General features: G+C 40.1%; 1 protein-coding gene across 2 annotated transcripts in view; it reads left to right on the top strand.

Annotated features, from left to right (window-relative positions):
- Window positions 1-14,093, top strand: part of cdh18a (cadherin 18, type 2a) — a 164,760-nt gene extending 150,667 nt beyond the window's left edge. For both annotated transcript variants that reach the window (XM_049478517.1, XM_049478518.1), the window contains exons 11-12: window positions 5,594-5,845; window positions 13,244-14,093. In XM_049478517.1, coding sequence (XP_049334474.1) covers window positions 5,594-5,845; window positions 13,244-13,773 — 782 coding nt within the window. In that variant the 3' untranslated portion in view covers window positions 13,774-14,093. The remainder of the gene's footprint in view (window positions 1-5,593; window positions 5,846-13,243) is intronic.
- Window positions 14,094-18,689: the final 4,596 nt, after the last annotated feature.

The following is an 18,689-nucleotide window of genomic DNA, read 5'->3' as shown; positions in this document are numbered from 1 at the left end:
CTTGCCTCTGTACATTCTACATTATTATATTTGTGTATATTTGAGCATTGCTATGAGAATTTGATTGCATTCAGTGCTGCAAGCATTAGATTAGAGGTCAAGGCATTAGATGATCTCAGAGAACACATTGTACGGTTCCACTGCTCCGGGTGGCTTTAACAATGTTACCCACTGGTGGAATTTGGCATGGGGTCGATTGGTTCGTATTTATCTGCTCCGCAAAGTCCTATTGCAGCATGTTTCTAGGAATAAAACGGTGAGGTATCCGGGGTGACAGTGTCTTTACCGGTGGTGGAGGCTGTATTATCAGCCCGCAGTGCAGTAGCGTGGAGGACCTGCAGCTCGCAGTGGAGCTCTGACGGCGTGGAGGAAGAAGAAGAAGAAGTCATGGAGGATAAAAATGAGGATGATGAGGCAGGCCTCCCCCGGGGTGTTTGTTTGCACACAGTGGTTGACATCCAGGAAGAGGCAGGGTCTGCCACACAGCACTCCTCCCTCCCTCCCCCCAGCACCTCAGCTCCCGCTCGCGGCTCCAGCACCTGCTGTTGATCCCTGCTCCAACGAGACGCCAATCTGCATGCTGGAGGAGCCAATCATGCCTGTGCATATAATACAGGACTCAGCAGCGGCAGAGAGAACGAGAGAGAGAGAGAGAGAGAGAATGGAGAGAGGTAGATGGTGAGAGACAGAAAACAGGAGCCAAGAGAAAATAAGAGATAAAGGAGAGTAAAAAAAAAAAAAAGATAGAGAAGAAATAGAGCCTGAGAGCAAAGGAATGAAAGGAAGAGTAAGAAGGATAAGAAAGAGAGAGAGGCCGAAAGTAAGAAATGAAACAGAGGGAGAGAGCTAGAGAAAGATAAAGGGGAATAGAGAGCAATAGAGAGAGAGAGAGAGAGAGAGAGTTAGAGAGCAAGAGAATGAGAGGAACACAATAGAAGCAGAGAGAGAGAATGAGAGATAAGGGAGAGTGAAGCATAAAAGATAGAGAACTAATAGAGGCTGAGAGAGAAGGAATGGAAGGAGGAGTAAGGAGGGTGAGAAAGAGGGAGAGGCAGAAAGTGAGATAAGAAATATAGATAAGAAGAAAGGGATAGAGAGAAAAACAGAAAAGGGACAGGAAATCAGAAAGGAAATAGAGAAACAGTGAGAGAGAAGGGGATAGAGAGAGAGAATGGAGAGAGGTAGATGGTGAGAGAATAAGAATAATAAAAGATAGAGAAGAAATAGAAGCTGAAAAAGAAGGGAATGGAAGGAAGAGTAAGGAGGGCGAGAACGAAAGAGAGGTCAAAAGCGAGAAAAGACATGGAGGCAGAGAGGCAGAGAAACATAAAGGGAAAGAGAGAGCAATAAATAGAGGATAAACATGGAAAGATAAGAGAAGATTAGTGTAAATAAGAATGGATAGAGAGATAAACAGAAAAGAGGACAAAGGTAAGCAAATGGGTTGTGAGAGAGAGAGAGAGTCAGAGTAGCAGTAGGTGAGCAGAAAGAGACATAGCAAGAGAGAGAGAGTGGGAGAAAGTGAGAGAGAGAGAGAGAAAAGAGAGGAAGAGAAGAGGAGCAGAGAGGAAGACAGATATAGGCAGAGTACAAAGGAATAAAGTTAGTTTAAGACAGAAAAATAGTGAGAGATTAGCAATATGTGAGGAGAGAGATGAAAGAGAGACAGATAGAAACAGGATGAGTGGAAGAGAAGAGGAGCAGAGAAAAGAGAAATGTAAGCAAAAGGTAAAAAAGGGTGTGAGAGATAATGGATAGAAAAGATAATGATAGATAATGATAGAAAGAGTGAGAGAAGAGCAGTAAGTTAGGCGAGAGACAGAATAAAAGATAGAGAGATAAGAGAAGCAGAGAGAGAATGGAAGAAAAATGGAAAAGAGAGAGTGAAAAATAAAAGATAGAGAAAAAACAGGCTGAGAGAGAAGCAATGGAAGGAAGAGTAAGGAGGGTGAGAAAAGAGACAGAGGGAGAGAGTTAGAGAAACATAAAGGGAAAGAAAGAGCAGTGAACAGAGGAGAGAGAGATAAACAAAAGACAGACAGAGAAATAAAGGGTGAGAAAGACAGAAGAGTAGTGAAAGAGAATGGAAAATAGAGAGAAACAGAAAGAAATAAGAAGGGATTATAGATAAGAAGAAAGGGATAGAGAGAAAAACAGAAAAGAGAACAAAGGGAAGGGGTTGAGAGAAAGAGAGGAAGGAGCAGTAAGTGGAGAGAAAGAGACAGAATGAGAGAAAGATAAAAAAACAGGGTGAAAGATCGACAGGATGAGTGGAAGAGAAGAGGAGCAGAGAGAGCAGAAATTTGAGAGAAAGGTAAAAAAAAGAGGGTGTGGGAGAGAGATAAAGAGGGAGGCTGAGAAAGGCAGAGAAGAGGATGAAAAAGAGATGAGTTACTTGAGAGAAAGAGAACAAGAGCGGGACAGAGAAAAGAAAAGATGGGGATCAAAAAGTAAATAAGGAGAAAGAGAAAGAAAGAGGGATATAGATAGAGAGAATGATAGGAAAAGAGAAAGAAAGGCAGAAACTGAGGAAAGAAAGAAATAGAAGAGTAGAAGGAAAGAGCAAGACTGAGACAAGTAGAGAATAGGAAACAGAAAGAAAGAGAGAGAGAAAGAGAGAGAGAGTGAGAGAAACAGAAGATGAGCAGAAACAGAATACATTTGAGAGAAAGGTAAAAAATACAGATTGAAAGAGAAAAGAAAAGAAAAACAGTGGATGGGGATAAAAACTAAGAAATAGAGGGAGAGAAAGAAAGACAAAGAGAGAAAGAAGACAAGTAAACATAAAAGATATGAGGTGAAAGAGAAACCGTAAATAAGGAGAGAGAGAGAGAGAGAGAGAGAGAGAGAGAGAGAGAGAGAGAGAGAGAAAGACAGAGGGATATAGATACAGAGAATGATAGGAAAAGAGAAAGAGAGAAAGGGTAGAGGGACAGAGCAAGACTGTGAGAAAAGTAGAGAATAGAAACAAATATAAAGAAAATAAGAGAGAGAAAGATGAGGGAGAGTTAAAAATATAAAAGATAAGATAGAAAGAAGAAATGGAAGAAGGAGTAAAGAGGGCAGACAGAGAGAAAGAGAGAGAGGCAGAAATGAGAAAAGAGATAGCGGGAGAGAGTTAGAGAAAGACAAGCGAGAGCAGTAAACAGAGGAGAATTAGAGAAAGAGCAAATGAGTAAAAAGAGACTGAGGAACGAAAGGAAGAATAGAAAAAGAGAGAGAAAGACTGTGAGAGAAGTTGAGAATAGGAAACAGAAATAAAAAGAGAGAGAGAGAGGCAGCTAGAGATACAAGTGGCAGAGAAACAAAATGGGAAAACAGAAAAAAAAGGCAGAGCAAGAGGGAGATATAGAAAAAAAGAGATAAAAGAGAAAGAGAGAGATGGAGTACGTAGTAAATTATAGATCAAAAGTAAATTGCAATGGACTGGAAGAGTGTGAGAAGGAAACAGACATAAGTAGAAACAGAGGGAGAGAGAGAAAGAGAGAGAGAGAAACACACCTGTGCCGAAAGAGAAACGGTGTAGAATTAATAAAGCATGAAGTGTTCGCTGCTGTTGGAGCTGATGGACTGTGTCCAATGCTGCGTCATGTCTGCTGTTTCCAAAACACAACATAAACAGACTCCAATCAAACAGTCTGTTCGAAATGCTGCACACTTCCACATGGCCGTTTCCATAATTCACAGACGCATCAACGTTCTGCACTTCTACATGAAGCACAGAGAACCTGGAATCTGCAGCTTCACAGCTTCAACTGTGAGAGATCTGCAGACAAAGAGAAACCACTGAGAGTTATTGGCCTGGTTCCCAAAAAATCCCAAAGGCATCCAAGGGCATTCTCACACTAGCATTTTTTTTATTTTTATTTTTTTAGCATAGCATGATCAGCTGACCACTTGCTTCCTTTAATTTTCTTTAAAACCTGCTTTTTTTTATCATCTTAGCAATGACTTTATTACTGCTGCACGTCGCCTGTCAGACCTCTAATTCTTCTCTTCACTGAGAGAGATTGAAACTGAGTCTTAGTCCAGTGTTAAACTGAGCTAAAGGCTAAAGCTGTTGCCATGTGGGTCAGCCAGACGTTACTACTCTTCCTGTACCAGTTTCCTCCAGTTTCTAAGTTTATTATAGCCCTATCCGGACGGGATTAGTTTCTCAGGGTGCTTTCACACATTTTTTCTCAGGATGCTTTCAGACTTTTCAGTTTGGTCCGAACCAAAGTAGCAGGTGTGAAAGGGGCAGCGAACCACGGTCCGGACCAAAGAACCAGATTTTGGTCAGACCAAGAGAGGTGGTCTCGGTCCGGATCTTCTAAACCATAGTCCGGTTCTCCTGCAGTGTGACTGAAATTGCTGCTGCTGCTGGTATTAAAACCACAATAGCAGCAGCACTACTATGGAGACGAAATAAAACTGTTCATTCATTTTATCCTTATCCTGAAAAGGCTTCCCACCGAATGAACCACCGCTGAATTCTCAACACGCCAACGTCAGACGCATGTCCTTCTAAAACCAATCATCGTCAAGTTAAGGAAAACGAAAAAAAGTAACTGGATTTCTTTGTTTAGTTTAGTTGCACTGTTTGGGTGCTTCTTCACCTTCTTGGTGTTGGGGCTGAGGGTAAATAAGTGTGTCCACCACTGAGCTGTATTAACCCTTTGAACCCTATAGGCTGTTTTGGTGTGTTTTTTCTTCGTTTTTTGTCAGTTCCTCTTTCAGGTCTTATAACACAGTAATTATATCAGACAGACACTACTCTGAACTCTCTTACTCCAGAAGCCATACGGCTGCTCAAAAATATAATCATTTAAAATGTTAAAGGAAGCAGAATTGTTAAATTTTCCTGGAACTGGCCAAGTTTTGGTCAAACTTTTACCAAGTGCCTGTTTTTGTTTTTTTTTTACTTATTTTTGAATGTATAGACTTTAAATATATTCAAACCTAAGAAATATGTTTAAAATGGTCAGACTAGAGTGTTTATGAGTTGAAAGCATAAGAATATTGATGATAGTTCATTACATGGTTTATTACTTTGACAAAATACATGGAGAGCATCAGGCGGAGTTATGTTTCTTGATAATCACACCTCTAGGATACATGTAGATACTAAAAACCTGACACTCAGAGCAGCCTGTGCCTTTCAGTATTTTGTTCAGGACACACAAAGAAAACTATATACAAAAATGTAAACTTCATATAAATATGTTTGAAGCACTAAAGGTAAATAATATTGTTCGGGGGAAGGAGGTCTCACTTTTTTAGGTGATTTCTCAATGGGTTTCTTGTAGATGCTTGACCGCACTGGTATGTCATCGCTATTTTTAGTAAGAGTAAGGTTCTATCCTTTCTAACCATATATAGATTATGTTAATGTGTGAAGGGATTTCTGAGTAATTAAGCTGAGAACACAAGGTGCGATTTTGGACGGAAAATCCGTCTGTAGGGTTCTAAGGGTTAAAGGCCTTTGAAATGCACTTGACTGTAGTAATGCTACAGTAAATAATATATCATATGTTATACAGCATAGTGTGTATTCATAGCTAGGAGTATTCATAGCTGGGAGTAACTGTAGGGTTCCTCTCCTCTCTGACAGACAGCAGTGCAAGCATCATTTCCCGGCGGTGGGGTTTCAGTCAGGCCGAGCAGGAGCTGCACCAGCTGGCGGTGGTGGTATGGGATGGAGGGGAACCTCAGCTCAGCAGCACCAGCACCCTGACGCTGAGGGTCTGCCCGTGCCGGAGGGGTCTCAGAGCGCCGGTGTGCCAGCCGCAAGCCTTCTTCTCCTCGGCGGGACTCAGCACGGGAGCGCTCATCGCCATCCTGCTCTGCATCCTCATCCTGCTGGGTAAGAGAGTGACAAGTCTGAGAAACAAATTTCATTTAGACGTTGTTTCCATAAAGTCGCAGCTATAAAGGCTTCAATCCTTTTGGGAAGGCTTTCCACAAGGTTTAGGAGTGTGTTTATGGTCACTTTTTACCATTATTCCAAAAGTGCATTTTAGAAGTTAGATATGGATGTTGGAAGAGAAGGCATTATGAGTTCCTTTTACTAGAACAAAGTGACCAAGCCTAATTTCTGAAATACATAGCATACTAGCATAGCATACTAATTATCCCCCCTCCACCAAACATTACTCTTGGCACAGTGCAGTCAGACTAGCACTGTTCTCCTGGCAACTGCCAAACCCAGACTCATCCATTGAAATCCCAAAAAGTGAAGTGTGGTTCATGGTTAAAGCGCTGAACAAGTCTGACAAAATGTATCTAATATTTAGCTAATAAATCTACATCAACACATTTGGGGCTAAGCTTTGCTTCCTTGGTTTTGTGCTAAAGACTTGAGGCTAACATACAAAAAATAAGTAGCTTAGCATATGTTTCTAACTTCATATAAATTTTACTCATGGCACAGTGGAGTCAGACAAGCACTGTTCTCCTGGCAACTGCAAACCCAGAATCATCCATTGGATTCCCACAAAAAGAAGCGTGATTTACGGCATCAGCATTAAACAAGTCCGAATAAAAAAATAATTTTCTTTAATTTATTTAACTGTAGCTGATAAACCTAAATAGACATGTTTGGGGACTAAGCTTTGCTTCTATTGTTTTGTGCCAAAGACTTGAGACTAACATACAAAAAAAGATGTAGCTTATCATATGTTTCTAACTGCATTAGCATATCGTCCAATGAAAAACACTTATCTCCATTTTTGTCAATATTTAGTTTAGTACATAATCTGGACAGACAAACTTTCCCTTACATTGTGCCAAAATTTCTTGATGAAAGGACCAATAGAAACTTTTCAAAATGACCTGAAATAAACTCTTTTTACATTGACTTCCATTGAAATTTTAAAGGTTTTTTGTCTGTCCTGTAAAGTTTTAGAGATAAGTGTTTTTCATTGGACAGTGACGATATACAGTACACTATATTGCCAATAAGACATATTAGACACTGATGTTGGAAGAGAAGGCCTGGATCACAATTTGTTTTATCAAGTTCATCAAAATTTAAGCCCAAAATCTCTTGTTATGCTGAAGCATTGTGAGTTCCTTTCACTGGAACTAAGTGACTAAGAGCCTAACTCCTGAAATACAACACCACATCATAATAATAATAATCCCCCCTCAACCAAACTTTACTCTTGCCACAATAGAGTCAGACAAGCACTGCTTTCCTGGCAACTGCCAAACCTGGACTCATCCATCAGATCCTCAGAAAATAAAAAGTGTGACTCATGTTTTCAGAGAACATGTCTCTGCTATTCTAGAGTCCAGCAGTGACATGCTTTTCACCAGTGTTTGGTAAAGTAAGGCTTGGAGGCAGCTGGTTGGCCATGGAAGCCCATTCTACGAGGCTCTCTACACACTGTTCTTGAGCTTATCTGAAGGTCACATGGTGTTTGGAGCTTTCAGACCTCAAACAATGCAAAGAAAATTCATAAAGTTTTAGAGTTCAGAAATCAATATTTGGTGGAATGACCCTGTTTTTTAATCACAGTTTTCATGCGTCTTCTCATGTTCCCCTCCACCAGTTTTTCACACTGCTTTTGGATGACTTTATACCTTTACTCCTGGTGCAAAAATTCAAGCAGTTCAGCTTGTTTTGTTGGCTTGTGATCATCCATCTTCCTCTTGATTATATTCCAGAGGTTTTTAATTTGTTAAAATCTCATTTTTAAGTGGACTATCATTTTTTGTGTCCCAACCATTGGAAATTGTGGTGGATTCTACAGTCATTTCTTAATTTTTTTGGTTCGCTAAATTAATTAAATTTATATTTATATACTATTGCTCCCCTATTGTACCTCAATATCTACCCAGATACTGAAAACTGGAAAAATAATGACCGGAAAGACTTCCGTCCCATTTGTCTATCTAAAACTTAATTACCAGCTAAGGGTAGTGCTACAGATCTTTAACACAACCAGCATGATAATTCTATTGAATAAAAATGAACCAAACATTACAAATTACCAGGCCCGAGGGCTCCCCCTTGCAGTTTACACAGCGCTAATTGGTGGATTATAAACTTCCATTATTTTCTGAGCAATATTAGCTTCGGAGCATCGGCGCAAAGCTAAAGAACCAAACACCAGACACTAATTGTGTAAATTAGATTTTCCCTCCTACTGTTTCTTTACATTGGAAAGATTTAGAGTGGGAAAAAAAACATTCACTGCAGTACATATGAGGGAATGCGAAAGTGTATCAATGCACAATGTGAATCTGGCAGTTGTTTTAGGAAAACTTTAGGTATTACTTTATGCTAACCACATATGCTAACACTACATGACTTCAAAAATAATCTGAAAAGACTTCAATTAGACTAGCATCTGACACCCTCTCACATTTAAAGACTAGTCAGACTTTTTAGTCACAGACTAAGATTTTGCAAAGACTTCTTGCACCAGCTTCTTGCAGGGTCACTATTCGAAAGACTGCAACTACATTCTTTATATTTTATACATTTCTAAAAGATTATTATCTTTTCCACTCTATAGTGGTATAAATGGAAAGAAACAGCAAAGAGACACTTTTGCTCACTCCACAGCTCCACCAGTTTCTCCTCCCTTTGTACACTCCAGGAAAACTGTGGTTTCTGAGCCATTTCCAGAGTCTCATCCATGTCCAGTTCCACAAACATTCCCACGCTTTCCTTGCAGCCTTCTGTAGCTCTCCTATTGGTTGGTGACATTGTTCAGGTCGCTATTTTTGTGAGCCAAGTCTCAAGACTTAAGACGATAATATTAAACATGGTTGATTTTATCTGACCGCCAGAATAAGAAAAAGACTTAAACCTTCAATTCTAACAACCTTTGAACCACCTAGTTCTTCTAAAAGGTCTGTTTAAATAAATATCTCAGAATTTACCAGATATTTTGTACATACAGCTCTGGAAGAAAATTAAGAGAGCACTTTTGTTTCTGAATCAATTTCTCTGATTTTGCTATTTATATTTATATTTGTTTGATTAAAATGAACATTGTTGTTTTATTCTAAAAACTACGAACAACATTTCTCCCAAATTCCAAATAAAATTAATTTGCAGAAAATGAGAAATGGCTGAAATAACAAAAAAGATGCAGAGCTTTCAGACCTCAAATAATGCAAAGAAAACAAGTTAATATTCATAAAGTTTTAAGAGTTCAGAAATCAACATTTGGTGGAATAACCCTGATTTTTAATCACAGTTTTCATGCATCTTGGCATGTTCTCCTCCACCAGTCTTACACACTGCTTTTGGATAACTTTTTGCCACGTTATGTCAAAAACTCAAGCAGTTCAGTTTGGTTTGATGGCTTGTGATTATCCATGTTACTCTTGATTATATTCCAGAGGTTTTCATTTTGGTAAATTAATTATTATTATTATTATTTTTTTCCAGAGTGGTAAATTGCCTTGAGAGCTGTTCTCCATCCCGTGCTACGCCTGAATTTAGTCTGTTGTTAGAAAGCTCAGTTAAAGAGGCAGGTGTGATGTTCCACCCTGCAGTGAATCCCAGTGAATCTTCTCACCTTCTTGTCTCTGACATGGCTGAATATAGAAACCCCTCTCTGGAGGGTCCCTATATATGTAAATGTGTGAACTGCCACTCTAAAGATAAGCAAGGTGTTACCAAATATGTGCAATATGTACATACATATACATCTCATCGTCCAAACAAGAAAATAGCTGCACCAAGTAGGGATCAACCATCTGGAATGAATCTTGATGGGTAGCCATGCCAGACTGTCATGGAGAGACTCAGAATGGCAGCAGGTCATTTTTTAGTGTTGAGTTTCACTTTTGTCATGGCATTACACATCAAGAAGGTCTGGTTTCGTTGGGTAGAGTGCATTTTTGTATGATGCCAGATCACCTTTGGTCTTAAAAAAAGGCCCTATGGTACGTTAATGAGGTCCTGCAACCAGTGGCCCTACGTTTTTTCCTGCCATCTTAGGATCTTGAAGCCTTGAAGACACAAATATTATGTCCAGGGCCATTTCAAGACATTTAGGGAGTCCAAGCAAAATGGACCAAACCCCAAAGCCTAAAGGAACCACAGCTTAAACACACTGTTAAAATTCACCTGCACTTTATATCAATAAATAATACATATTTTTTGGCCATGCAAATACTGGTTACATGTGTCGCTTATACACATGTGTGCATAGTAATGTTTTTTTACATTTTTTTTCTACCTCATCCTTTATTTTCTTCTCTCACTTTCTGATGCGTAACTCAAGTTTCATATTTTGCCGACTGCAGGAATCACAAACCTGACTGGCTGGCTGGCTGCTGTCAGCAACTGGTGGAATGGGCCCTCTTGAAGGGGGATTCTGATTACAATGTCAATGTAGTTTCCTGCATTGACCTTCCCAGAATTTAATCAATTAATCAATCCCTGATTAATAATTGGGTGGGATCAGGCCTGTTGAAACAAAGCAAGCACATCAGTCAATTTCCTAGACCCCTTAGACCACGACTGGTTATGAATTGAATGCAACGAAAAACTGAGTGAGCAGCCCTTTGAGTCCTAGGTTAGTGATTCCTGCAGCTGGCAAAATATGAAATGTCAGCAAAAATAAAGCAGAGTTATCCATCAGGAAGCCAAAAGGGTATGGGAATGTATTATTCATGTATAATTAGACTATAAGGTTCACCAGATTATAAGGCACATTTTATGCGACAATAGTAAGGAACAGGGGCGTCGCCATGTTTTCCTTCTAATTCAGCAGACCTGTAAAGCTAAGCTAAGTTAAGTAAACATAACTGTAATTCTTAACAAAAAAAAAAACATCTCAGACGAGTCAAACCAGCGCTGGAATAGATTTCTCTCCTGAAAACTCTTTATTTGAATGAATGATGCGCTCCAGCAGTGCTAGCTGGGGTTAGCAGCAGGCTACAGGCCATTAATACACACCCCTGACCAGCCAAAGAGCTAGTGCTTTTACTGGGTTAGTGGTTAATGCTATTACTGTTCCAGCAGTGATAGCCGGGGTTAGCAGCAGGCTACAGGCTGATAATGCTTACTTCCGGACGGCCAAAAAGCTAGCACTTAGCTCGGTTAGCGGCTAATGCTAGTACTGCTGCAGGAACTTCACTGAAACTCCTTTATAGCACTGTATTTCAGTGGAGTGGCTTTACTGCTCCTTTACAGCTCAGGTAGAAGAATCTGTATACAGGACATCTATAATAACTCATGCGCTCAACAAATATGGCGAGATAAGCAGATTCACCTTCCAGCAAGACGATGACCCTAAACATACAGCCAGAGCTACAGTGGAATAGTTTAGATCAAAGAATATTCATGTGTTAGAATTTCTGCTGTTCACAGACGCTCTCCATCCAACTTTATCCGAACTTAAGCTGTTTTGTAAAGAAGAATGGGACAAAAAACTCAGTCTCTAGATGCACAAAGCTGCTAGAAAACAAACCCCAAAGCACTTAAAGTTGTAATTGCAGCAAATTGTATTGATATTGAGGGGCTGAACACTTTTCAATTTTTTTTTGCTAAATATTAAAAAAAACATGTATCATTTTCGTTCCACTTCACAGTTATGCAATACTTTTTGTTTGTCTATCACTTCAAATCTCAATAAAATACACTTAATTTTGTGGTTTGTAAGGGGACAAAATGTGAAAAAGTTCAAGGGGCCACTGTATATACGTATCATTCCTGTTAAATTTTACCTTTTTTCCAGGTAGCGCTACAATCTGATGCTGCTTTCTAGGTGCAATTTTTTTTGCAACTATTTCTTTTTGTCGAAGACTGTACGTCTCATCCCCATCTCATCCATTAAGAAGGAGAGCTCTCACTGAAGAGGGACTGCCATGCTGGATCTGAAAGAAACTGGGCTAAAATTAGTGCATTAGACGAGGATTTGTGGAGTTATATTTGGTAATGTTCGCTTTCCCCCCAGGCAAAGTCAGCCCTGAAGAGTATAAGGCAATGTAGCTGAACTGCAAGCTTGCAGAAAAAAATAAATACAGACATAATTTGGCTGGGCCCAAGTTTACATCATGAGATTTTTGGTTCCTATTGAGAAGAAAAAAGAAATTAATTAATAACTCAGTGTTTGTTCTGAACGTCTCGTCTAGCCCTTTTAAGATTAATAGAGAGACACAATGCGATTGATTTCACTTCAACAGATGAGCAATTATGCGAGCTCCTGCGCAGAAAACACTTTGCCTCAAGTGTCTTCAAATGTCAAAGGCTAATTTTAGCCTGGTGGAACACAAATATCTGCATACTGACACAGTGTTGATGCAACCCAAGGAAGCTACACGGCAAAAATTTGCGGGTTTTAAATTAACACACTTTAACACAAATTATCACTAATAACTCCCACAGTGCTAATTTAACACGAACAGTGTTGGAATGGCAGTGTAGAAAAAGAAGATACAATAATAGTTCTTAACCCCATCAAAACAAATGAAAATATACAGCTCTCGAAAAATATGAGACCACTTAAAAATGAAGAGTTTCTTTGATTTTACCAAATAAAAAAAAACTCTGGAAAATAATCAAGAGGAAGATGGATGATCACAAGCCATCAAACCAAACTGAACTGCTTGAATTTTTGCACCAGGAGTGGCATAAAGTTATCCAAAAGCAGTGTGTAAGACTGGTGGAGGAGAACAAGCACAGATGCATGAAAACTGTGATAAAAAACAGGGTTATTCCACCAAATATTTATGAATATGAACTTGTTTTTTTTTGCATTATTTGAGGTCTGAAAGCTCTGCATCTTTTTTTTTGTTGTTATTTCAGCCATTTCTCATTTTCTGCAAATAAATGCTCTAAATAATTATATATATATATATATATATATATATATATATATATATTTTTTTTTTTTTTTTTTGGAATTTGGGAAAAATGTTGTTCATATTTTTACTCAAACATACAGGGGTTGGACAATAAAACTGAAACACCTGTCATTTTAGTGCACCTCAACTTTACTGTTTCCACCAGAACTGTCCGTCGTGACAACAAATTATTGTTGCCTAAAACCAGGTGTTTCAGTTTCATTGTCCAACCCCTGTACATATACCTATAAATAGCAAAATCAGAGTAACTGATTCAGAAACTGAAGCGGAGACATTTTGAAGTCATATACGCCATTGTGGACATAACATTATATTCATTGCATAATTGATACTGAATAATTTTAAACTATATTCCAGATAATAAGATTTAATATTAATAAGCTAACTCTTCTCGTCTCCTTGTTTTTGTCTTTTTTCCACTCCAAAGCCATCGTGGTGCTGTTCGTGACCCTGAGGAGCAAGAAGATCAAAAAGGAGGCGCTCATCATCTCCGAAGAGGACATTAGAGAAAACGTGGTGACGTACGACGACGAGGGCGGAGGCGAGGAGGACACGGAGGCGTTCGACATCGCAGCCCTCAGGAATCCCTCGGCGGCCGGCGGGGAGGTCCGCAGGAGGAGAGGGGAGCCTCACGCGGAGGTCTGGGTGGGGGCAGGGGCGGTGGGCGGAGACAGTCTGAGCCCGTCCCTGACCCTGCCCAGCCAGGACATCCACGATGTGATTCAGCTGAAGGTGTTGGAGGCGGATCAGGACACCAGCGGACCTCCGTACGATTCCCTCCAAACGTACGCTTACGAAGGGCAGGGGTCTCCCTCGGGCTCCATCAGCTCCCTAGACCTCCCCGGACCTCCGTCAGAGCCGGAACCCCCCGAGCCGGACGACTGGGGCGACCGGGGGCACGAGGTGAGCACGCTGGCCAGACTTTTCCAGGAGAGAGGCGGCCAGTGCACCCTATAGTGGCGGCGCAATCTTTAAATCCACCCCGAGCGAACCTTGTTCTCGTTCCCTTCATCATTGTGCAGATGACAGAGCACAGAAGGCTGTTTTTTTGCTGTGGGATTATTTTGACAATTTTTTTGTTTTTTACTGGGTTCTACTAGTGGAGGAACGTATATTGTTTTTTTTTCTTTTTCTCTCAGAAGAACGTACGTTGTTTTTCTGTTCGGTTTTATTTCATTTATTTTTTGAAGATAAAAAAAAAAGAATAAAACTGAGAAGAAAAAAAAAACAAGGACCAACAAAGGAGACTATTTTCCCTGGTGTATATTTTATATTTGCTTAATAAAGTTCATGATTCCAGATAATTCAGTCTTAAAAAATTTTTGTATATTTAAATGTTTTTGTTGCCAGCAGTATAAATTGGGAAGAATCCGCTTGAGTGAACAAATTGCTTTGTCGGGAACTTTTCGGTAAAAGGTACAGTATAGATATACTGTAGTTCCATCCAGAAAGGAAGTGTTGGATTGCAATATTCTTTAGTAGGAAGACCAAAGATTAACCCTTGGCGGATTTTAGTAGCGGTAGTGGGTGGAGTGTTTATAGCATGTCCAATAGCATTGCACACATTTTCAAACCAAAGGGAGTGGTCTGGCAAAGTCGCTGGCCATGGCATACTATATGTTCTTCAATTCAAGGCAAGCTCTTGAATTGGCAGCAGTATTTGGATGAGCAATGTCCTGAAAAGGCAGGGCCACTGGTTACAGCACCTCATTAGCATATAATGTCGGGATGTCAAATTGCCTGTAATGAAAACCAACAGTGATCCGGCATTGTAAGTAATTCCATCCCGCACCATGATACCAGGCCTTTTCGACATGTTATGCATGATAACAGTAATTAATCTTGGTGAATGATGAGAGTATTTCAAATTTCTCGTATTGTAGTCATTGTTGGGGACTTGATTACTTATATGAAGACCAGCTTTTGCTGGTAGCTGGTTTCAGATGGTCTAATCTGGCCTTTGCTTTTCAAAGTGGTTCAAGGTCTCTTTGTGCTAAAATCCACTTTTTCTTGTTCTTTGTAAAATACTATAGATCTCTCTGAGTTGTATATGATGCTGCATATGAAACTGTTCTTCAGCCTTTATTGTCTGCAGTAGCTAAGAAAAGAAAATCCTCAGAAATACAAGTTGATCACCTCGGCTCAGGATTTTATGATACAGACTCTGGGGCTTTGACGAGGTGAAACTGGTCAAGCACCTAATCACCAAGTCTGGGGTAAGAGTTTAGTAGCGTTAGTAGCATTGCTAACATTTCTCAGCTGCGGGGCCGCTCGCCACGCTGAGAGTCTGATGTTAAGCAAAGTTTAAGGATTAACTTTACCTAGCACTCAGTGCTATATCTTTATAACTAAGACTGTATCTCTGAAAACATTTTGCTCAATTGACTGTGGGGGGGGAGGCAGGTAGCGTTCTCTGCTGCAGTGCTGTTAGCCAATCAGAGGCGATAGGTTCGCATGTATGAATATTCATGAGCAAGAGCTGAAATGCTGTCTTTCTTCAGAGACCTCTAATTCAGTGAACTAAGGGCGTTTTCACACCAGCACTATTTGGTCCAGTTAAAATGAACTCTGGTCCGTTTGTAACTTTAGTGCGGTTCGACTGAGCAGGTGTGAAAACAGTAATCGCACTCAGGTGCGGATCAAAAGAGCCGGACCGAGACCAGCTAGAGGAGGTGGTCTCTGTCCGGTACCAAACGAACTCTGGAGCGGTTCGCTTGTGGTGAGAACGTGATCCGGTCTTGATCGGATCCAGCTATTAAATATAAGCCATTTATTTGAGCTAAACTGCTGATAAAGCAAGCACAGTTTAAACTGATATATTAGCCAGATAACGCTAATTACCACAGCTGTGAACAAACACTGTGTCCATGCACGCGCCGTCTGCGCTGCATTCACTGCTCACAGCCGCGTGACTCTGTTTATTATGTATAAATCTGCGCTGCACGTAGAAACACTGTGTTTGAAAGTGCAGCGTTTCAGCGTTCAGTGTTAAAGCACAGATGTTTGCGCTGGAACACAAAATCTTCTCGCTGTATTTACTTTTTTCGTATATTTATATTTAACGTACTCCTGTGTCAGACAGCTCTGACCAATCAGAGGACACAGGCTGCTCGCGTGGTTTATTGATGCGCATTTTGGTGCGTTTACATTCATGCCTATGTGAAACCAGACCGAACAGAGCGAGAAAACGCTCCAAGTAAACGAACTCATTAACTGATTCGGACCAGAGAAAAGAACTACAGGTGTGAAAATGCCCTAAAGCAAGGCTAAACAGAAACACCAGATCAGATAAAAACTGATCATCCAGGACAAACATACCCTATACAGGTAAACCAAGTAGCTTATGGTAGCTTGGCATTTGTTTGTATCTGTTAGTAAAGGCTTTGTTTCATTTCATTTATATTATGCGAGTAGAGTGTAAAAATGAACTTGAACCTGCCATTTATGGTGCGGATGTGCAGCCATTCCAAAGAGATATGGAAGAAGATCATAGACACAATTAATCAAATTGCATTTGGAGCAAAATTTACCAGAGTATAAACAAAACAACGTAATTGGAAAGGACTTTGACGATGCCCAAGAAAAGACTATCAAATATAACTATACAATGTTCAGTACAAAATGAGTCTCAAAAAAATTCGTACTACTGTATCAAAATCATCAGTGCGCCTAATAATCCAGTGCTCTTCATGTATAAATTTTACCAGTCAGGTTGTAGGAAGCAGTAAAGCCACTCTGCTGAAGGTGAGTACTATCACCCTGTAGCCTGCAGCTAACCCTGGCTAGCACTGCTGGAGCAGTATTAGCATTAGTCGATAAGCACGCTAAGCACTAGCTCTTTTGCCATTCATAGATGAGTATTCTCAGCCTCAACCCAAACTAGAACTGCTGGAGTAGTATAAGCATTACCCGCTAGGTGCTAGGTGCTAGCGGTTAGCCGTTAATGCTGATGCTACAACCTTAGTGCTGGAGGAATTCAGGAATCTAAGCTTACTGTAAATAAACGGAAGTGCTTTACTCACCCAAATAAACAGTTTTTTGATAGTTACAGTTTTGTTTACTGAGCTTAGCCTTACTTATCTTAGATAACTTACCCCCACCAAGACTTGCTGAATTAGAAGGAAAACATGGCGACACTCCTGTTCCTTACTAGTGTCGCATAATGCACCCTATGTATGAACATAGACCAGAAATTAGACATCTATTTATAGTGCATCTTATAATCCAGTGTGAAAAATACAGTACAGCCTCAGTTTCTTCTCAAAGAAACAATCTTATGGTCCAGAATTCCATCCAAAATCCCAACATACCCAGAGCTAAATGCAGCACCTACTTAGCCCACTCTGCACAGCTTCTTTCCCAGGTCTCAGGTAATAGAATCGAACATAAATCACCATTGTCAAAAGCTGCAAAAATAACTTATTGTAATTCTCGAGAGCTGGAAGAGTTTTAATTGGGTAACAACAGCATTCTGTAAAAGATAATTGGATTCAAATGCTTCAGTGGGCAGCTTTTATTACTTTCCCAGGACTTATAAATCAACTGTGAACAGTCTATGTTTGCAATCTAGTCCTGATCAATTCCCTAAAGTGCTGCAGCAGGCTTACAAAGAGGCCTTAAAACAGCGCTTTAATGTCTGCTGTGATGCCGATGATGATAACGATCACTCCGGACCCTCGCGCTCGGTGCTCGGCCAACTCCCGGCGAGGTTGTTGTTTTAGAAAGGCTCGGGAACGCTGTGCTCGCTCGGTGGCTTTCGCGCATGTGGGTCTCGGTTTCTCAGTTTCTCAGGTCAGTTGCATCACCAGATCTCCTCCAGATGGCAGCGGAATTGTGCAAACACTGTCAGGTGAAACAACAGCGCTCCTGTTGGAAAGCGACAATGAATTGGTGTAAATACTAAACGCTGGCTCTGGAAGGACAGCAGTGGCACGAGTCCTCATTAAACACAAAAACCTGCTGCTGCTGCTGGATCAGTGAGCTGGTGGTTGGGGTGTCGCTTAGACCTGGTTTCTATTGCTTCCAGCAACAGTTGTGAATAAATGTGCCTTAAAATGTGTAAATCAGTGCAGTTTTTAAATGCTTTTTAAGAGTCAAGACTTTAATATTGATGTTAGGGGTCGTTGTCAGAATACTGCATCTTTTGGTGTTAAAATTGAATTGAATTGAATTGAATTGAATTGAAAAATGACTTAAAATTAGGTAGAAATACAATTTTTCCCAGCTTAATTGTTTTTATTTGCTGTTATGCATGTGTCCAACCTGTCATGGAAAGGTGCACGACAGAGACATGGATATTGGACATTGACAGGGTGGACCATTTTAGTGACATTAGTGAATCTAATTCAAACAAATTGAATCCTTTTTTCAAAGATACATTACTGTGTCATTCTACAGAAATGCCCACTTTTGGAATAGCAATTTGTTTTTGTGTAATGGCGAACATTTACTTAGACTATGTGTGTTTTTCCTACATTGTTAATGAATACTGAAGTCAACTAGACTATGAAGGAACACACAAGGAATCATGTAGTAATTTTAAAGTGTAAAACAAACCAAAATACTCCTATATGGGGGGCTGTTACTTGCAGTTTCTGAGGCTGGTAACTCTGATGAACTTTTCCTGTGCAACAGAAGAAACTCTTGTTCTTTGTTTCCTAGAGTGGTCCTGATGAGTGCCAGTTCCCTCATAATGATTTTGATGGTCTTTCCCACTGCACTTGAGGATACTGAACAAGATATTTTTCAGGTTGACTGACCTTCATTTCTTAGTCATTTTTTCTTTACTTGCCCAAATATGGATTAAAACATTACTCAAATAGAGTTACTCACTGTATCTCGCACCAGATTATAAGGCGCATTATACAACTTTA

Source organism: Astyanax mexicanus, chromosome 4 (assembly GCF_023375975.1).
Source record: "Astyanax mexicanus isolate ESR-SI-001 chromosome 4, AstMex3_surface, whole genome shotgun sequence".
Taxonomy (NCBI): domain Eukaryota; kingdom Metazoa; phylum Chordata; class Actinopteri; order Characiformes; family Acestrorhamphidae; genus Astyanax; species Astyanax mexicanus.
The sequence above is the reverse complement of the archived record's forward strand: the minus strand, read 5'-3'. Positions and strand labels throughout refer to the sequence as shown.